Here is a 19,951-nt window from a genome sequence, read left to right as displayed (position 1 = left end):
AGAGACTGTCGACACTGAAATACAAACTGAGGGTGTTAGAGGGGAGGGGGGTGGGGGGATGGGTTGGCCGGTGATGGGTATTAAGGAGGGCGCGTACTGCATGGAGCACTGGGTGTTATACGCAAACAAAGAATCGTGGAACACTACATCCAAAACGAATGATGTATTGTACGGTGACTAACATAACATAATAAAATTAAATAAATTTTAAAAAAAGACAACGGGAATGTACGAAGTGTTAATGATGTAATGTTAAGTTGCCTAAATCAGGGAGAGTGGGCTCTGGACAACATGACTGTCCTTTTATAAAATATTCACACAGGTAAGCAAGGAACAGACATGGAGATGCAAGAGTCCCAGCCATCTCAGGGCGCCATGATTCCCCATTTCTGTCTTGAATCCAACAAGAGATCAAGCAGAGATACAGATTTCCCCATGAAAAAGTGAGGAGAAAACCCAACACACCTATCATTGGTTAGATTTCTCTTCTACACTTACTTCAAAGCCGCCTGGAGGAGGTGTGCCCCATCAAGGATTCGGTCTTCCACTCGAATGTTGTTTTCGTACAGTCTTGGCAGAAGAAGTAGAAAATTCCAGATGTGAGGCTGCTGGTGGAGTTTTTCCAATTTCGAGATCACCTCCTCGGTCTTATTGAGATCCATCTGTTAGGAAAAAATACCAAGAGTTTCCCCCCTTTCATGTCATTCATGATTGAAGAAACAGTGGGGCTGGGTGGGCTTTCGGAACCTCAGGTGGTAGAGACGCATGCCTGGCATGTCACTCTTTGGAACAGACAAGATTTGAAGATCATCCCGTTGGGTTGGGATTTTAAATATCGTGAAGCTATGGGCGGGTACAGAGAGGTAGAGGTCTGATTTTGTAACAAGCTACACCACCATCTAAGATTTGGGGACTTGGCAATAAATGAGTAGTTGTTCAGACAGGAACAAAAATGGACAACCTGCTCTTATTTGAGGGTTTTCTGTTAGCACAGCTGAACTCAACCGTAACAGGAGCACAGTGTGAATAATTAAATACTGGACGCCCTCCCTGCAAAGATCCCTATCCCCAATTCTGCTTTTCACGGTACAATCATAAAGCCTTGCTCTGGAGGAAGGAAAATCAAAAATCACAGCTAAAAGAACATTCCAGGGACGCCTGGGTGGCTCAGTCCTTAAGCATCTGCCTTCGGCTCGGGTCATGGTCCCAGGGTCCTGGGATCGAGCCCCGCATCGGGCTCCCTGCTCCGTGGGAAGCCTGCTTCTCCCTCTCCCACTCCACCTGCTTGTGTTCCCTCTCTCGCTGTGTCTCTCTCTGTCAAATAAATAAATAAAATCTTTAAAAAAAAAAAGAATTAAAAATGTGCATTCCAGTGGGTAGAAGTGGGAAGGGCTTCCTCCCCAGGCAAAGGTGTGAGGAAGGGGTGATAGAATCCATCTCACTGGAGCCATAAACCAGTTGCTTAAAAATGAGCCATGTAAGCAGGGCAGGGAAGGTTGGGTGCCAGAGCAGGACTGCAAAGGTGTGTATGGGAAAAACAGGAAGAAAACGCATATTCCAACAGCATGGCTGGCTTGGTCAGAAGGCACCCATCCGCGTCTGGCACATGGTACAGGGGCTTTGGAACATTCTAGATGCCTGAGTTTTCCATACCGCACGCTAGCTATGGCAAAGCAAAAACCAAGCGGCGGCCTCCAGGGCATCCCTGAGCCACTGACCTCCCCCAGGGGAGTCACAACCCAACCCCAATGGCATCTCTGGGGGGACAGGCCCAGGTCTGGGCTCTGCGCCCTCACGTCCACAATTCCAGCCCTAAGCAGGCCCAGCCCACAGTCTCACTTGAGAAAATTAAAATTCGCCTTTCAACCCATCTCTTGAGGGACTCTGGCTGTCTCAGATACACTGTTGCTACAATCAAATCACTGGAAAGAAGTGTTTTGGGATGCCTGGCTGGCTCGGTCGGTGCGGCACACAGCTCTTGATCTCGGGATCATGAGTTCGAGCCCCACGTTGGGCGTCGAGATGACTTAAAAAAAATGTATTTGAAAAATAAAATAAAAACCAGTGCTTTGAACTTAAACCACTAAGTCTCTGGAGACTAAGTTTCAAATTTTTGTTAAAATACTTACGGCTAAAAAACTGGAGATGGGAGAAGAATCTACAACAAAAAAGATTTCAGATGTTAGTTCAATAAGCAATCAGAAAGCGTTCGCTGGGCCCCTGTTTTAGTTCTAAAACCGAGTCAGCTATCACGAATCCCAGTCCAAAACGCGAGGACACCCCAAACTCGGGAACAAGTCTCAAGGACACGGTCACTCTGGATTTGCAAAGCAAGTATTTACCGGACACCTGGAAAAATGACTTAACTGGTCAAGCACATCTCAGTCACGGGCCAACAAAGTATTGATTACTCTATCGATCTCTGATGCCACAGGCATTGTGAGTACTCAGGAGAGGACAGAGAGCAGACAGGGCAAGAAAGAAAAAAAACTCAAAGAGGCCAAGAAGACCAAAGTTATCATTTTTCAGGTTCTCTGTGGAGTCACAGTGGGACATGGTAAGAAATACAGACTGGTCTCTGCCCTCGAATTTCGGGGGTGATGGGGTGACAGGAGCTTCCTTTGTTATATCTGGTCTTGGTCCCCAGTCCCTGACAGGAGAGCCGGTAAGACTTCGGGAATTTCTGGAATGATAAGAGTGTCTTTTGTGTGCTAATGAGATGCCTGGGGGCTGGAGGCCCCCAGATAGGGTCAGGATGGGGGCTGATCCCCCAGAAAGACCATGATTCAGCCCCACCCCCTTGACCTCCAGGCTGAGGAGAGGGGCTGGAGATTGAGCTAATCACCAATGACCACTGAGTTCATCAGTTACACCAACCTAATGGAACCACCAGAAAAACCCCAAACGATGGGGTTCGGAATGCTTCTGGTTGGTAAACATATCCACGTGCTGAGAGGGTGGCACACCCCGATTCAACAGGCACAGAAGAACCCTTCCGGGCCTATATGCTTCATCTGGCGGTCCCTCTGTAGCCTTTACAATATCTCATAAAAAAAAAAAAAAAAAAAACAATAAAGGGCGCTTGGGCGGCTCAGTTGGTTAAGCGTCTGCCTTCGGCTCAGGTCATGATCCCAGGGTCCTGGGATCAAGTCCCGCATCGGGCTCCCTCCTCAGTGGGGAGTCTGCTTCTCCCTCTGCCTCTGCCGTGCCCCCTGCTTGTGCTCTCTCTCTCTCTCTGTCTCTGACAAATAAATAAAATCTTAAAACACAAAACAAAACAAAAACAGTAAACCAGCTAGAGTTCTATGGGTCATTCTAACAAATTAATCAAACCCCAGGAGGAGGACTCCAATTTGTAGTCAAATCAAATAAAACTGTGGGTGCCTAGGACCCACTACTTGGAATTGGGGGTCTGAAGTAGGGCAGTCGAGGGATGGAGCCCCCTAACCCATGGGGTGTGAGTCGCATCGGGTGGTTGCAACAGAACTGAATTAAATGATAGAGCACCCACTGGAGTCCACTTGGAGTGGCAAACCCACACATCCGTCAGGAAGTGTCAAGTGTGAAGGTACAGGTTTTCTCTGGTGCGTACGCATGAAAAGTGGCTCAAACAGCAACAAACTGAAAACAAAGTGGAGATAAAATTTCTTCTCCAAAAAACAATAGTTCTTGGGGCGCCTAGGCGGCTCATTCAGTTGAGCATCCGACTCTTGATCTCAGCTCAGGTCTTAATCTCAGGGTGGTAAATTCAAGCCCTGCATTGGGTTCCACGCTGGGCGCAGAGCCTAATTTAGAAAAAAAAAAAATCAGTTCTGTTTCACTGAATATTGAAAACCTCATGTGACCACCACATTTTATAAAAGCAGAATGAGCTCGTGATAGTGCCTAATATAAGAACTCCATCACTCGGGAGTCTGAAGGGATTCTGGTCTTTTGCGGATGCATTTGGGTCGGTTGTGAAACCCGCCCCGCCTTGTCCTGCCCTGGACGAGGGCTGCTTTCTCTCTCAGAAATAACACATGGTGTCACCTCATTGTCCATTCTCCGATCAGGCTCTTCATGACATTCCCTTGTATATAATCCATGAAAAGATACAAGTTAAATAAAAAGAAACACTCGAGGTGGGTACTTAGAGTCGCCAGATTTCCCAAATAAAAACACAGGGTGGCCGGTGAAATCTGAATTCCAGGTAAACAGCAGATACTTTTTCACTATGAGTCCAAAATCGTGGAGACATGCTTATACTAAAAACTCGTTTACTGTCTCCCTGAAACTCAAATTTAGCTCAGCTAAAATTTAAAGCACGTGGCAGCAGACAGTGGGATAGGGAGTGGGGACAGGGGGGGCTGGGGCTCCAGCTCGTTACTCAAGCTGACAGCCAGGGCAGGCGTGGGGCCAGGCGAGATGCGGCCTCTCTCATGGCCCAAGCCTCCCCACTGGTGAGTCAGGCTCTCTGAGCTCCATATCCGATTTTTCTTCTCTGTCATGGACTGATAAATAAGTCGGAGCCTCTTAGGACGTGGGCATGCTTCATAAGGAACAGACATATCTGGCCCCATAGCCTAAAAGGTTTGTCTGAAAAGCAAGATAATCCTCAAGGACCTTAAAGCATCACTAACATTGAAAGACCAATCCAACTCAGCCAGAGGGAGGGGGACAGAATCAGGAGAATGTGCGTGTGCGTGTGATGCAGAGAGACAGCAAGGATGGGTTATAGCCCCTCTGAAGGTTGCACCTGCTCACGGCGCCTTCCCGGGCGGGAGGTGGTAGACATCGGGCCTCGCAACCAGCCCCAGGTGCTGAGCCTCCTGCACAGAGGGTAGACCTCTTTCCAAGCCCCACAGTCCCACAGCCTGATGCCATAAGGCAAACTACTGCGTAAACAGGATTTCAAGGACCTTCTGGGTGCTCAGCGCGTGTCCAGGCAAGGGGTTGACAAGGTAGAGACCGACTTGCCTGGAGCCTTGGATCTTCCTGCCCACAGTTCCTGTAGGATTTTTGCCTTGTCCAAGATTTCACAAATTTCCTCGGCAAGGTCCTGTATCTCTTCCAGGAAGGCCAGGTCGTTGACCTTCTCGTGACGGCCAGCTGCAGCCTGGAACCTAGACAAACTTTAAATAAATGGAATGAATATCACAAGGACGCTCCGCACAGGATCCCATTTCTTGGGTGTTTCTAAGGTTCTCGAGACCCAGGGCCTACGCGCTCTTGACTAAGCCGGCACACGTTTACACCTCCACCAGCTGCCCTGCAGAGCCCTCTCTCCGCGACCTTCATCCAGAAGGGAAATGATCATTTTTCAAAAATCTCCGCCAACTGGAAATTAGAAAGTTGTCCTCAATCTATCATCCGTGACGCTCAACCACCATATCTGTATATTAGCGGCTCCACATGTCTGGTTTACTCCGCACTTGTCACACAGCACATCCTGGGACAGCCTCCGCCAGGGACAACAGAGTCTCCTTTCAATTCTAGAAGAGCCCTCTGGCTGTTGGGTGCGGGCAGGGTTCAGGAGGACGGGGCAGAAGGTGAAACCAGGCTTTGGAGAAAGAGAGAGGTGGACAGACTCGCATCCCTCTGGAAGTGGATGGAGAGGACCTTGAATGAACTCACCAGAGGGGTGTGACGCCACACCCCTTTTATTCTCTGTAACTCTGAGGCTTTGACCCCTGCGCCTTGCTGACCGCTGCCAACCCCCTCCCAGAGTGACGCGATTCCTAGACATAGCAGAGGGCTCACCAGGGGGTGATTTCCATGTCTGCATGTCTTGCACGCCTCATAGGACAAATCTCAGGCATGAAGACAGGGGGTCTGGGGAGAAGGAAGGATGTAGGACGTGCAGGATAGCAGTGGGGGGGGGTCTCCGCCCCAGGGTGGCATGACCGCTGTGCGGGGCAGACGTGAGGTGTCCCATCGGGGTGCTCCTGATGCCCCGCGGACACCAGGACAGAGGCCAGGGAGCCTCTTCCCTGGGGGGAGAGGGGCAGTCTGCAGTGAGGAGGGGGTCTGCAGGGGTCTGGCTATTCAAGCTTCTGTCCCATTTTCGATTAGGATGTTCACTGTCTTCTTTACTGAGGTTTTAAACATAGTATCCCTTCGCTTTGTCACATTTGGGAGAAATAAGCCCTTGGGTTTTTTAGTTGCCTTTGATTTTATTTTAGCTCTGAGTAATCTCACCACTAGTGGACAAAAGATGTAAAATACATAAGCAATATCGTTCATCAGAGCAGCGACCTCAGAGAAAAATACCAGGACACATCCCAGGAGAACAGTCACATGCACAACCACACGTGCTTCTGAAGGAGTGTCCCCTGGAAGGTGGGTCCCATGGGGGTGGTCGGAGTGGAGCGAACAGAGGGACCACTAGGGAAACTGGTGGGTGCCGCCTCCCCGCTCGGGCTGCAAATCCCCACCGGAAACCCACCCCTCCCAGCGGTCAGACACCGGTGTGTGTGGACTAACCTCGTGCGTGGGAAAATGCACGACACCGTGCAATTCTACTCGGAAAATGAGGGCAAATTGCTATCCTAACCTCTTCTTAACCTTATATATCTCACCTATGGAGGGAAGGAGATTTTTTTTTAACTAGTCAATAAGAGAGAACCGTCGCGCCACCTTTGGAATCCACACTGGCCATTTGGTCTACAGAGAGGCTCCAATTCAGCAGGAACTTATTTTTAATCAATAAGACACAGTAGATTTAAAATAAAATAGGAAATCATTTCCCAAACCGCTAGGAGTGTGACCAGGTGTCCATTCACAGGCCGCACATCCAAGAGAAAAAAACAATGAAAACTGGGGGACATTTTTCCTGACTAGGAAGTGGCAGAGCTCATTGGATTTTGTTCGATCCCAATTCCTGTACTTTACAAATTAGAGCACATGGTGACCATGAAGCAACATTTGTCACAGGTAAATCTGCTCTGAGATAATGACGAGGCTTGTGTGACCCCTCCCTCGGTCACGGTCATTTAACCTTAATGAGGTCAGAACAGATCCAACACTGGGGCGCCCATGTGGCTCAGGTGCTAAGCATCTGCCTTCGGCTCAGGTCGTGATCCCGGGGTCCTGGGATCGAGTCCCGCATCGGGCTCCCTGCTCCACGGGAAGCCTGCTTCTCCCTCTCCCGCTCCCCCTGCTTGTGTTCCCTCTTTAGCTCTCTCTCTCTCTCTCTCTGTCAAATAAATAAATGAAATCTTTAAAAAAAAGAACAGATCCAACACTGACCGATGGATAAAACCAATTCAAGGCCTTTCGGGTCAGAGCCCACTTGGAAATGAGGCCCGGAGAGTCGAAGTGGGTTTGCTGGAAGCAAGCGCAGACACAGCTGAGCCAGGACCAGACCCACCCCGCCATGCGCTGTCATCTGTCACCTGTCACCGACACCCCACAGAAACCTCACCTGTTAAAGGGTGGTCTTCACCTCCAAGGGGTCGGAATTCCAAAAGCACAAGAAAGCACTTACTATTTCTGTATAAAGGATTAAAAGGACCCTGGAAGCTCTCCTGGGAACCCGTCAAGTTAGCACGTTATAGAAATTGCTGTAATTCAAGGCAAGTTTCCCTGTAATGACGAACTGGTTGTGTGTTCTTTTTCTTTTCTTTCTTTGTTTTAAGATTTTTTTTTTAAAGATTTTGTGTATTTATTTGAGAGAGAGAGAGAGAGCATGAGCAGGGGGAGGGGCAGAGGGAGAGGGAGAAGCAGACTCCCCATGGAGCAGGGAGCCCGACGCAGGACTCGATCCCAGGACCCTGAGATCATGACCTGAGCCGAATGCTTAACTGACTGAGCCACCCAGCACCCCTAAGATTTTATTTTTAAATAATCTCTGCACCCAACATGGGACTCAAACTCACAACCCAAGGGCAAGAGTCGAATGCTCCACCAGCTGAGCCAGCCAGGCACCCCTGTACATTCTTTTTCTAATTATTATTTCAAAACTACCTCGCTTGTCCATAAGACCAGATTATGAACTATTACGAATGTGAGAAATGTTTACAGCAGAAAAAATACATAGAAAATCCCAGATTAAATATTGATGTGTGTGTGTGTGTATGCGCAGGTGTGAGAGAGAGCAAGCAAGCAAGCGTGCCCCAGGGAAATCCCAGAACTGTAACAGGATTGGGGTGGACAGCAGTTTCCACCTTCCTGAGTCCAGGCGTGTCTTTGGTCTGTTCTCAAGGGACGTTTGACCTTGCAAGGTACAGAATGCTGTGGGGGGCGGGGGAATCAGGACACACATGCAAAGGCCACTTGCAAAATAATCAGAAAAAAAAAAAGAAAGAAAAGGCCATTTGCCAGGTGACTGAACTTCTTTCTCAGCCCTCAGAGCCCTAATGAAACTGCCCTCTCAAAAGACCAGGAACCAAGGGTTACTCTAGCAATGCTCACACCTTCCTGCCCAGTGAAGGGCCTGAGGATCTCAGAAGCGGGAGAAGTGCTCAGGCCCACCCCTCAGTTCCCCACCGAGGGCTCCCCTGGGGTCAGAGTGTTTCTCAAGTGGTGTCTCCCTTGAAAAATCCTCTTTATTACATTTTTTTTCCAAGTAGGCTCCGTGCCCAGTGTGGAACACAGGGCTCAAACTCATGACCCTGAGATCATGACCTAAGCTAAGGTCAAGAATGGGGTCCTCGACCAACTGAGCCACCCAGGCACCCCAGAAAATCCTCTTTAAAACAGCCTGATATTATCCCCCTAAGAGGGTTGGTAGAGGGTCAGCAGAGGGAAGGTGTGTAAGACCTCAGCCCAGAGTCCAGCACCCAGCTGTCTATAAATAAGAATGACGGGCAGAGCTAACACACCTGATGCGGGGATAGGACCCATTTTCAGCGTAAGAGCTGCAGGGACAAGCAAGCAAGATAAAGCAAAATACGTGTGTCTATCAACGTCTGTGCCAATTTTCTTCATCAGCTCACAAATAAGACCGGTTCTTACAGAATTAGAATTATTTCTTAGGACAACCAGATCCAGGGACACTTGGATGGCTCAGTTGGTGAAGCGTCTGCCTTCGGCTCAGGTCATGATCTCAGGGTCCTGGGATTGAGCCCCGCATCGGGGGGGGTTGCCTGCTCAGCGGGGAGTTTGCTTCTCCCTCTCCCCCTGCTGCTCCCCCTGCTTGTGCTCTCTCTCTCTCTCTTTCTCTCTCTCTGGCAAATAAATAAATAAAATCTTAAAAAAAAAAAAAGAATGAATAATTGGCACACCCAACAAGACAGATGGACCTTAAGAGCATCATAGTCAGTGGAAAATAACAAACCAATCTCCAAAGTTACATTCTATGTAGTTCAACTTATGTAACCTTACATAAATTTTTCTAAATTCTGTATAATTATACATAACATAATTTATATATAATTATATCTCCAAAGGAGAAGAGTATGGAGGTACGGAACACACTAGAACTTGCTGGGGACATGATGAGAACAGAGAGGTAAGCACAGCTATAAGGGGAGAGCATGGGGATTTTCTGTGCACTGATCAAACCAATACGATATTGATTGAACACATCAAGATATATATTGATTGTGATGGCGGTTACATGAACCTATACAAGAGATCAAATTGTATAGCAATACACACACACATACACAAATGAGTGGGTGTAAAACTGATGAAGACAGAATGAGACCTATAGTCTACTTAACAATATGGTACCAATGTCAATTTCCTGGTTTTGATATCGTACTAGAGTTACAGAGGATGTCACTATTTGAGGAAACTGAACTCAAACTATTTTACAACTCTTTTAGGTCTATAATCACTTCACGATAAAAGTAAAAAAAAAAAAGTCAAAAAATAAATGACAAACTCAGGCAAGAATATTTACAACCTATATGACAAAGGGTTTAACTCCTTAATATGTAAAGAGCCTCTGGAAATCAAGAAGAAAAATAATGAATCAAGAGAAAAAATGGACCAAGGACATGAACAAATATTTCATAGGAAAATAAGTATAAATTATACACGGAGATATAGAAATAGGCTCAACGTCCTCATAATAAGAAAAAGGCAAATGAAACTTCACTGATACATCATTTCCCCTCAGTTTCCTGACAGAAATATAGAAGTTCAACCAGAACTCTCCTGGTCTCATCACGGGGAAAAAGCTATCCTCACGTCTTGGAAGACAGAAGGCAGAATATTACAGTCCTCATAAAGGAGCATTTGGAAAACACCACCAAAATTAAAAATGTATTCACCTCTTGACTTGCAATTCTGCTTCTAGAAATCACTCCTACAGCTACACATACGCAAGTATGCAATGGCCAAAGTCATTAGGAAACTACAGCCAAATGCTGGAGTTAATAAGTCAATAGTGAAGAAAGTTAAATAAAAAATATTCCATTTACATGAAAAAGGCCACAAAGAGGAAAACCGGAGTACAGAAGAGATAATAAAAGCAGAAAGCAAGTGCCAATATGTAAATCCAATATATTAAGTATGAACAGTCCATACATCAAATGGCAAAGATTGTCAGACTGGATAATAAAGCAAGAACCAACTATACGCTGTCTAAACTGTAAATTTGCAAAGACACAGGCAACCAAAAAGTTAAAAGATGGGAAAAGATCTATCATGAGACAATAAGCCACAGAAAACGACAACGTCTACATAAATAACAAACATGGCAAGCTTCAAAACATGGACTATAACCAAGGAGAAAGAGATTCCATATACTTCTATAATATTTTGTGTATTATGCATATTATTTGTTGCATATATAATAAAACACATTCTATGCATCATATACGTCATTGTACAGCATCATTAGGTCACGTGAAATGAGTCAATGAGGAAAATGTAACAATCCAAATGTGTGTGTGCTAACACCAGAGCTTCGAAGTAAACGGAGCAAAAACAGTAGAACTGAAAAGAAAAATAGGAAAATCTACAATTATGAATGGAGACTTCGGTTCCTTTCTTGTTAATTTATAGAACAAGTGGACAGAAAATCAGTAAAGATGTTGAAGACTTGCACAACATCCCACCCACTAGTGGAAGGCAAATCGTTTCTTCGGGTTCACGTTCAATATTCATCGAAGGAGAGCATAGCCTAAGGCCATAAAAAGAGCCTTAACTTAGTTAAAAAGACCTAAGCCACCTAACATTCTCTGACCACAGTGGGATTACGTATAAATTAGTAATAAAAAATTTTAAAGAAAGTCTTCAAATGTTTAGAAATAAAGCATCTGACCTACAAATCACACACAAGTGGCATTCAGTTAATATTTTGAACTTACTACAAACGAAAATACATCACATCAAAATTTATGATGGCATAAAGCAGTATCCAGAAAGAAATACGAAGCTTTTAATCTTTACAACAGATAAGGTCTAAAATCAATGATCTAAATTTGAACATAGAGAAAGTAGGTAAACAAGAATACATTACACTTTCTAAGTCAAAGAAAGAAAAAGCAGCCAGGCAAGAAAAGCAAGAAGTAAAACTATATTTCCGGATGGCATGATCATGTATGCCAAAAATCCTAAGGGATATATTACAAAACCACTAGCAGTGATTGTCCATATTAAAAAATTTTTAAACAGGGTCACCTGGGTGGCTCAGTCGGTTAAGAGTGCCACTCTTGATCTCAGGGTCATGAGTTCAAGCCCCACGTTGGGCATGGAGCCTACTTAAAAAAAAAAAAAAAATTGGCCAGGTTCATCAAGATCATTAACCACCAGAGAAATGTAAATCAAAACCACAAAGAGACATCACACCCACCCGGATGGCTACACTCTAAGTGTCGGGGAGGATGTGGATCAACTGAACCCTCATAGACCGCAGCTGAGGGGGAAAAAGGTGAAGCCATCCTGGAAACAGTGAGTTTCTCAAAACATTAAACACAGAGTCACCATCTGACCTCCCATATACCCAAGACAAACGAAAACAGAAGTTCATACTTACATAAACTTGCATACCCATATTCGTAGCAGTGTAATTCACAATAGCCAAAATGTACAAACAACTCAGAGGACCATCAGCTGGCGAACAGATGCACGGAATGTAGGTCAGCTACACAACGGAACATGGTCAGCAATGAATGTGAATGAAGGGACTGACACTTGCCCCCTGAGACAAACCTTCGAGGCATCACACCAAATGAAAGAAGCCAGTTACGAAAACACCCATAAATTGCCTAATTCCGTCTCCGAGATCTCCACAGCAGTCAAATCTCTAGAGCCAGAAAGCAGGTTAGTGGATGCATTGTAGGCTAGGAGTTGGGGGAGACGGGGAGAAAATGGGGAGTAAATGCTAATGGATGCAGATGGTTTGGTTTTTTGTTTTTTGGTTTTTTTTGGAATGATGAAAAATGTTCTAAAATTGTGGGGATGGTTGCACAACTCTGTGAATACACCACAAACTCTTGAATTGCATACCTTAATTAAGCGTCAGTGTTATGGTATGTGAATTAAATCTCTCTAAGGCTTTATTTTCAATGTAATTCCAAGCAAAATCCCAGCAGGCTTTTTTGTAAGAATAAACAAGCCGATTTTAAAGTTTACACGGGAACGCCTGGGTGGCTCAGTCGGTTCAGCGTCTGCCTTCGGCTCAGGTCATGATCCCAGGGTCCTGGGATCGAGTCCCGCATCGGGCTCCCTGCTCAGCGGGGAGTCTGCTTCTCCCTCTCCCTCTGCCCCTCCCCCTGCTTGTGTTCGCTCTCTGACAAATAAATAAATAAAATCTTTAAAAATAAAATAAAGTTTACATGGAAATTCAAGAGGTAGAACTAAAATAATTTTGGGGAAAACATAATAAAGATGAAGGTCTTATATCACCCAATTTCGACACTTTCTCTACAGCGATGGTTACTGAGAGTATTTGCCTGAGGGAAGTCATGATCACTAAAATAGAAGAGTACGGGAACACAAGTACATAGGGTAGCGTTTTCAACAAATGGTGTTGGCACAACCGAGCTCCCATAAGCAGATGCAGCTCAACGCTTGCCCCACGTCATGTGCAAAAATTAACTCAAAATGGATCGTGCACCTAAACAAAAGCTAAACCTGTAATACCCCTGCAAGGAGAAAATCGTTCCTCTAGGAGGACAGCTTCAAGACCCTCACTGAGGTTAATCATCCTGTTAGGAAACAACACAAAAAAGCACAAACCAAACCAAAACAAACCAAAACAAACAAGAGATCTGCGGCTCTTCAAAAGACAGGTCACAGATGGGAAGGAAGTATTCATGATACATCTTTCTGATATGAAACTTGTATCCAGAATACGTAAGGAACCCTAAGAATTCAATAAGAACAAAGATTAAAATTCAGCGATTAATTGTGAAAAGATCTGACCCAACACTTCACACACACTAAGTTTCCATGGCCAATAAATACATGAAAAGATAATTCACCCTCTGTCTTACGGTTCCCAGACCCAATTCCAACGTGGGAGGCTCCCCGCCCCCCTCACAACACCAAGCAATTGTCAGACACCGGCAGGGTGTCCAGGGATCCAACTCACTTCTGACACCGTCTCTCCAGAGACAGCGTCAGACCCCACGGGCGAAGGGCTCGGTCCCTCAACACCGTCCCAGCCCCTCTCCAGACGCCAGCCCAGGCTGCTGTCACCTGTGCTTCTGACCAACCTGCTGGCTCACAGAACTCAGGGAAACACGTTTACCAGTTTATTAAAGGATATGACAACGGATACGAATCTACAGTCCGATGGAAGAGCTGCCCCAGGGGAAGTCTGGGGAAGGGGCGCAGGGCTCTCAGGCCTCCCCAGGCACCACTGTCCCCAAGCTCCCTGTGCTCACCACCCCGGAAGCTCTCCGAACCCCGTCCTCTTGGGCTCCCGTGAGGGCCCCCTTACATGCGCTCCCTTCATTAAATCGCGGCCATTGGCTGATTGGACCTTCAGCCCCTCACCCCTCCTGGGAAGTGAGGGGCGGGGATGGGGAGCGGAGCCTGAAAGACCCACCCCTCTAATCACCAGGTTGGTTCCCCCGGCAACCAGTACCCCACCCCCAGCCCCCAGGAAGGGTCTGAAGGTCACTATCATTAACATAACAAAGACACAAGTGCTAAATCCTGAGCATTTAGGAAATGTCCAGGGATTTGGGGGCCCTGAGCCAGAAAGCAGGGATGAAGACCAAACACCAAGAGGAATAGATTTTTCACTCAGATGACCACGTACCTGTTTCTTATAAATCACAGTATCGCCACCATCACTCATGATTACAGAAATACAAATTGGGGCGCCTGGGTGGCTCAGTCCTTAAGCGTCTGCCTTCGCCTCACGTCATGATCCCGGGGTCCCGGGATCGAGCCCCGCATCGGGCTCCCTGCTCGGCGGGAAGCCCGCTTCTCCCTCTCCCACTCCCCCTGCTTGTGTTCCCTCTCTCGCTGTGTCTCTCTGTCAAATAAATAAATAAAATCTTTTTAAAAATTTTAAAAAAAGAAATACAAATTAAAACTACACTCAGATAACACGACTCCACCATGAGAAAGGCCAAAAGTAATGGCGAGAAGTGGAGCGTCTGGATCCCTGGTACACCGACGTGAGGAGTGGACCACTGCACAAACGCTCTGGGAAACAGCGCAGAACTGTGCTATAAAGCTAAACGCCCACGAAACACCTGTCCCAGCGACTCCGCTCTCTACAGAGACATTTTCTCCACATTTATAGCAGCTTCATGAACAGTCACAACTGGAGATACAGGGCATGCCCATCAATGAGCGGTAAATGGATAAACACAATGGGGGGCGTCTACACTGAGCAGTATGGAGAGAGTAAGATGGGGTCACTCGCGTCAAGCCATCGCACCAGAAACCACGAGACACGGCCCCGACCCGCCCCAGCCCATGACAGCCCCAGAACTGAGGACCAGCAGAGCCCGAGGAGGTCAGCAGGGACTGCGACCGATTACACCCCTTTACCAAGGGAGGATTTTTGCAGCAAACCCTCAGACTCTCCAGACACTGACCCCTCTCTGACCACTCCAAAAGGGCAGCTGCCGACGAAGGCTCTGCCCAGTGGATCTCTGAGCAGAACAGATCCTTCCCTACTCGAACATAAGAAGCAGTAAGTGCCGAGAGCTGACCCAGGACGGAGGCCTCGCTCAGCTCTACGTCCACAGACTGACTTCGCGTTTGCCTGGTTAACTGCCTACCCCCGCGTTACCTCCTCTGTTGCGCAGCTTGTCTCGGGTTCTGCTCTGCGTGCTGCGTAAGGAGCCAGCCAAGTTCATCACGTGTGAAATGTCACTGAGTTTGGAATCCTGAACCCGCGTTATAATTATGTTACCCTTGCTTTAGGACTGAATAGAGCCAGCGTTGTGGGGAGACACGACTTCTGTGTGCACCTTCATTACGCATGCATGCATCCTGAAACATTTTGCTGCGTGAACCATGTACACCAAAGATATATCTTGTGCACCAAGTTCTTAAAAAGACAAATCTAAATCTAATCCGATGGCAGCAAGCAGGTACGTTGTTCCTGGGTCTGTAAGGGGGGTAGGTGGGCAGGTTGGCCTGGGAGGGGGCACAGAGGATTGGGGGATGATGGAAACGTTCTCCAGCCCCATCACCATGGTGGCCGCCTAGCTAAACAAGCATGCCAAAGCTCACTGGGCACTTAACCATTGATCATTGTATAGATTCATGTCAGTTTTTGAAAGTTAATTGTATTTCCATTGCACGAGGGAAAATCAGTAGGACACAGTGTAACTTTTTAAAAAGATGTCATTTGCAATAGCAACAAAAAATATACGGTAACTAGGAAAAAGTTTGAGGAAAGGTATCCACGGCCTTCACAGGAAAATATCAAAGAGCCACATGGAGAGATGCTCATCGCGATCATGGGATTCCACGCGACGCCAATCAAAATCCCAGCAGGATTTTCTCGCTGACCTTGATGACAAGTTTGTAAAATGAATAAGGAAGCACCAAGACTCCTCTGCGGGAGAAAAGCGGGGTAGGAGGGTTTGCCCTGCCAGACATGAACACACTGGAGAGCTCTAGGAAGAAAGCCATGAGGTGCAGGCCAGGCTGGCTCGATCTAGAAAAGTCCGGAGTCCACAGGGCACCAACCAAAGCCTAATGTCCATGGGGAGTCCCACAAGCAGATCAACGGGCTTTGTGGGTAGAACTAAAATAATCGCTTACCCAAATGGGAAAACAAGGGGCGCATGGGTGGCTCAGCCATTAAGCATCTGTCTTTGGCTCAGGTCATGATCCCGGGGTCCTGGGATCGAGTCCCGCATCGGGCTCCCTGCTCAGTGGGGAGTCTGCTTCTCCCTCTGCTTGCCACCCCCCCTCCCCGCTTGTGTGCTCACACTCTCAAATAAATAAATAAAAGATCTTAAAAAAAAAAAAACTGGGATATTAACATGGTGTACAAATAAGACAAGTTTTACTGGGGGAGAAATTTACAAATGAAAGCTAGCAGAACACACTTGATTCCCCACATTCTCGTGTCTTCCACCGACAGGCAGCTCTGCTGGGCACAGAGTGCTCAGGGGAGAGAGCAGTGCCAGAAGGCTGTGTGGGGTACACACGGACATCGGGGCAACCCTGTCATAGGGAGCACTTCCTGGTGGGCCAGGTGGCCTGAGTGCTCAGGCTGACATCCTCCCACTGGTGCTGAGCCCGCTCTTGGCTAAGCTCTGGAAAAGGGCCTAGAAATAACCCCAGGACCCTGAGGACTTGTCTTTCCTCTGTGGCTCCTGAGAGAGAAGTCTGTAAAGGAGAAAGGAGGGGCCTGAAGGCAATGAAGAAGCGGAAATCAGGACCACAGTTGCAGCCCAATAGAAAAAAAAAAAAAAAAAAACGAGAAAATGCAGGGTCCGTCAGTGCAGAGGCCAGAACCCTCCAGCTGGGCATGCGAGGGAAGGCGTCAGTGTCACCGAGAAGAGCATCCTGATGCTCCTATCTCCGAACACCCTAACGGTGCCCCTTCATATCCAAGGCCATGAACGGAGGGGGAACCCGAAGAGTCTGGAACAGGATCAACCCCAGGAGCCCTGGTCTGGTGGAACAGGTCCGGGGGTGGGGGGGCGGGGGAAGCATCCAGGAGGAACCACTCCCAACACCGCACGCCACGGAGAGGCCACGAGGAAAGCTGCCTGGGGGCCAGGGTTTCCTGGGGAGGGGTCCACAGAAGGGGCAGCCTGACCCTGCGAAGGCTGGAGGTGGGACAGCATGAAGGGGGAGGAGACAGAAGTGTGTGATCGCAGAAGGACAGATGGGGCCATGAGCACGGCCAGAATCCTCCTGAGCTCCCTCTCGAGCACCCATACTCCTGGACGTCCCCCACGTCCTCCATCCTTTTAAGGGACAAGGCTGGAACTCTTGGATGTCTTGGAAGGAGATCGAGGCTTCGGCTATTTGTAAAGGACCCTGGGACGGACAAAAGTGGTAAAATGGAAACAGGGACGACACACAGGACAGGGTGCAAAGCACGTGCAGCAAACCCAGAAGCCGGGAGGAGCGACAGAAAGTCCGACCGCGGAGCAGGAGGGACAGGAGGGGATCCTCAAGGGCTCGGGGCAGACCTGAGAAGGAAAAAACAGGACAAAGCCGACGGGAAGGCAGTGAGGACCGCGGGAGGGCAGGCCACCCCATGCCAGAGCGAAGACAGTCCCAGGGTGCTCGGAGTCCGCCAGCCTCGGCAGGTCACCCATGGAGAAAAGGGGGCAATGGACACGTGGGCGTGAGATTTGCTTCTGTGCCGAGGCTTTGCCTTAAAAACACAGGAGTGATTCCTGACGCCGTGTCAGAAATGTGCCTTACTCTGGTTGCAGGAATGACTCATGCAGGAGCCCTGAGAGCCTCCCGTCAGAGCCAAGGGCAAGCGCCCCACAAAGCCACGAATAAGGAAGTCGATTCTCATACTCATGTCCTACAGCAGATGAAATGTGGGATTTCTGCTCAAAGTGAACTCTCCCCGGGGCATGACAAAGGGCGCGGAAATTCACACACTAAATTCACCACGATAATGTTTAAAGAGACTGAAATGGACACTTGGGCTCTCCGACATGTGTAAGCCGAGCCGGCTCCCCAAGAGCGATCAGAAGAGAGTCTTTTCAGGGCTTTGAGGGTCAAGGGAGTTCACATCTGAACCACTATGGGAACAAGCCAGCTGGGTCAAGGGGCAGGTCGGAGCCTGGAGCTGAGCGAGGTGGTGTTCTTGCTCCCCCACGTGCATCCCCATCACCGTTTGCAAGTGTCTTCTCCCGCCTCACTTTGCACCTGTCAGACCTCTGCCTCGGGCACCTGGAGATGTCGAGAGGCATTTCATTCTTGGCTTTGACATCCGAGGCTTCCTGTTGCCCCTGCCAGGCACAGCGGGCCCCCAGGATGGGGTGTGAAACTGTCAGTGGGTTTGGGAGAATCCCTGAGTTTCAGCAAAGTGAGATGGGGGTAAGGAAGTGGGGGGGCACGGGGGCACAAGGGCACAGGGGAAGATGACAGCTATTTCCTGATGAGGAACCACAGTCTCTCATGGTTACAGCAGAGAAATAAGATTTCGGTATCACTCCCGGGCCCTTCATGGTGCTAGGTGTCTCAGAGATTTTGTCCTCCAAACTCACGACGCTGGAGGCAGGTAAGCAAGATCCCAAGGTTCAGAGAGGTCGAGAAACATGCACAGATGCCCAGAAGTAAACAGGAACAAGGCCATGGTTTGGGGGGAAAGCCCAGCTTTTCGTAATTTGACAGCACCTCAAAGTCCGTTCTGAGGGAGGGACAGACGGGAGGAGCCCCGGGGCAGAGATGCTGGCAAGCTCGAGCCCTCCTAAGCTTCCCAGAAGAGGCTTTTACGCTCTTACACTTTTATACTTGCCTCACACACAAGAAGACCATTGACTATTTCGGGGTTATGACGACAGATGGTTTCTAAACGATTTTCTTGACGTCGTACTTTTAGATTACCTGTCTCAAAAATATCTCTAAAGCACCATGGATAAACATTATACCAGATGTGTCCAAAATGATCTGGAAACTTCCCGTTTTCTTCCTGTAACTGGAAGTTGAAAGACGAAGATCGGATATGTTACCACGCTTTACAGTCTAATGTCCTAGATTATCCAACGCCGGGAAGTGCAGATGAAACCAAACCCAGATCCTTCATGCCTGGCACTGTTGAACCATTAGCCCCTTCCCGTCATCTCTACCTCTGCTGAGAGAAGCTTCTAGAATATTCAGGATCCTTGAAGTCAAACCCCCTTTATTCTGACTTTGCTCAGAGGAAACACATAGGCTCTTTCTCTGTGTGGTCTTCAATGCCAACGGACCCCCCCCCCAGGCTGCCAAATAGGGTTGTCACCTGCCCCATGTAAGTCAACAAGAAGGTAGTAAATGACCACCATTTTCACCTGACCTCAGCCACGAAGAGGATCCCGGTCAGAAATCGCCCAGCAGGAAAACCCCTGTGGATAGCTCTCTCACACAATCACTGGTTTGGCTGCATTTGGCACCAAAATGCATAGTTGGCCAAGCAAGTAATTTTGAAGCCAGACTTTTAATCCACAAAAAAACAAACTTACACGCGAGTGACATTTGCAAATCGGCGGTCACTTTGTGGTTCCAAGAACAGCAGTGGAAAGACCTCCTACCAAAACCAGTTGTTAGCTGGAGACATTCTCATGTGACTCTGCATTTAACACAACTGTAAATTCTGTAATGCGTATGCTCTCTGCCCTCTCCCAAATTACTGAGGCTCTCCTAAAAGCATCATGCCTGTTCGCATGAATTCGGAAGAGGGTGCTTGTATTTCTCTTACCGTAAATGGTGCTCCGTCGGCCCCGCGTAGCTCATGTTCCTGCAGACTGACCCGGTGTTGCAAAGAAGGGCCTGGACAAAGGGGAAGACGCCTCTGCTGGGCAGATCCCGGGCTTGCAAAAAACCTGAGTGTCAATGCAAGGAAGAAATTAGTCCATACAACTGGGACCAGACATTAATGCCTATTTGTCAGAAGGGTAGTATCTAAGATGGTGTTATTATA

The 19,951-nt window shown here is 47.9% G+C and overlaps 1 protein-coding gene across 1 annotated transcript in view; it reads right to left on the bottom strand.

Moving 5' to 3' along the window:
* ABCA13 (ATP binding cassette subfamily A member 13) overlaps positions 1-19,951 on the bottom strand; it is a 366,584-nt gene that overhangs the window by 324,364 nt on the left and 22,269 nt on the right. Inside the window, 4 exon segments of the mRNA XM_035723335.1 lie at positions 499-662; positions 2,130-2,158; positions 4,957-5,111; positions 19,730-19,853. Coding sequence (XP_035579228.1) covers positions 499-662; positions 2,130-2,158; positions 4,957-5,111; positions 19,730-19,853 — 472 coding nt within the window.

Source organism: Zalophus californianus, chromosome 12 (assembly GCF_009762305.2).
Source record: "Zalophus californianus isolate mZalCal1 chromosome 12, mZalCal1.pri.v2, whole genome shotgun sequence".
Classification (NCBI taxonomy): Eukaryota; Metazoa; Chordata; class Mammalia; order Carnivora; family Otariidae; genus Zalophus; species Zalophus californianus.
The sequence above is the reverse complement of the archived record's forward strand: the minus strand, read 5'-3'. Positions and strand labels throughout refer to the sequence as shown.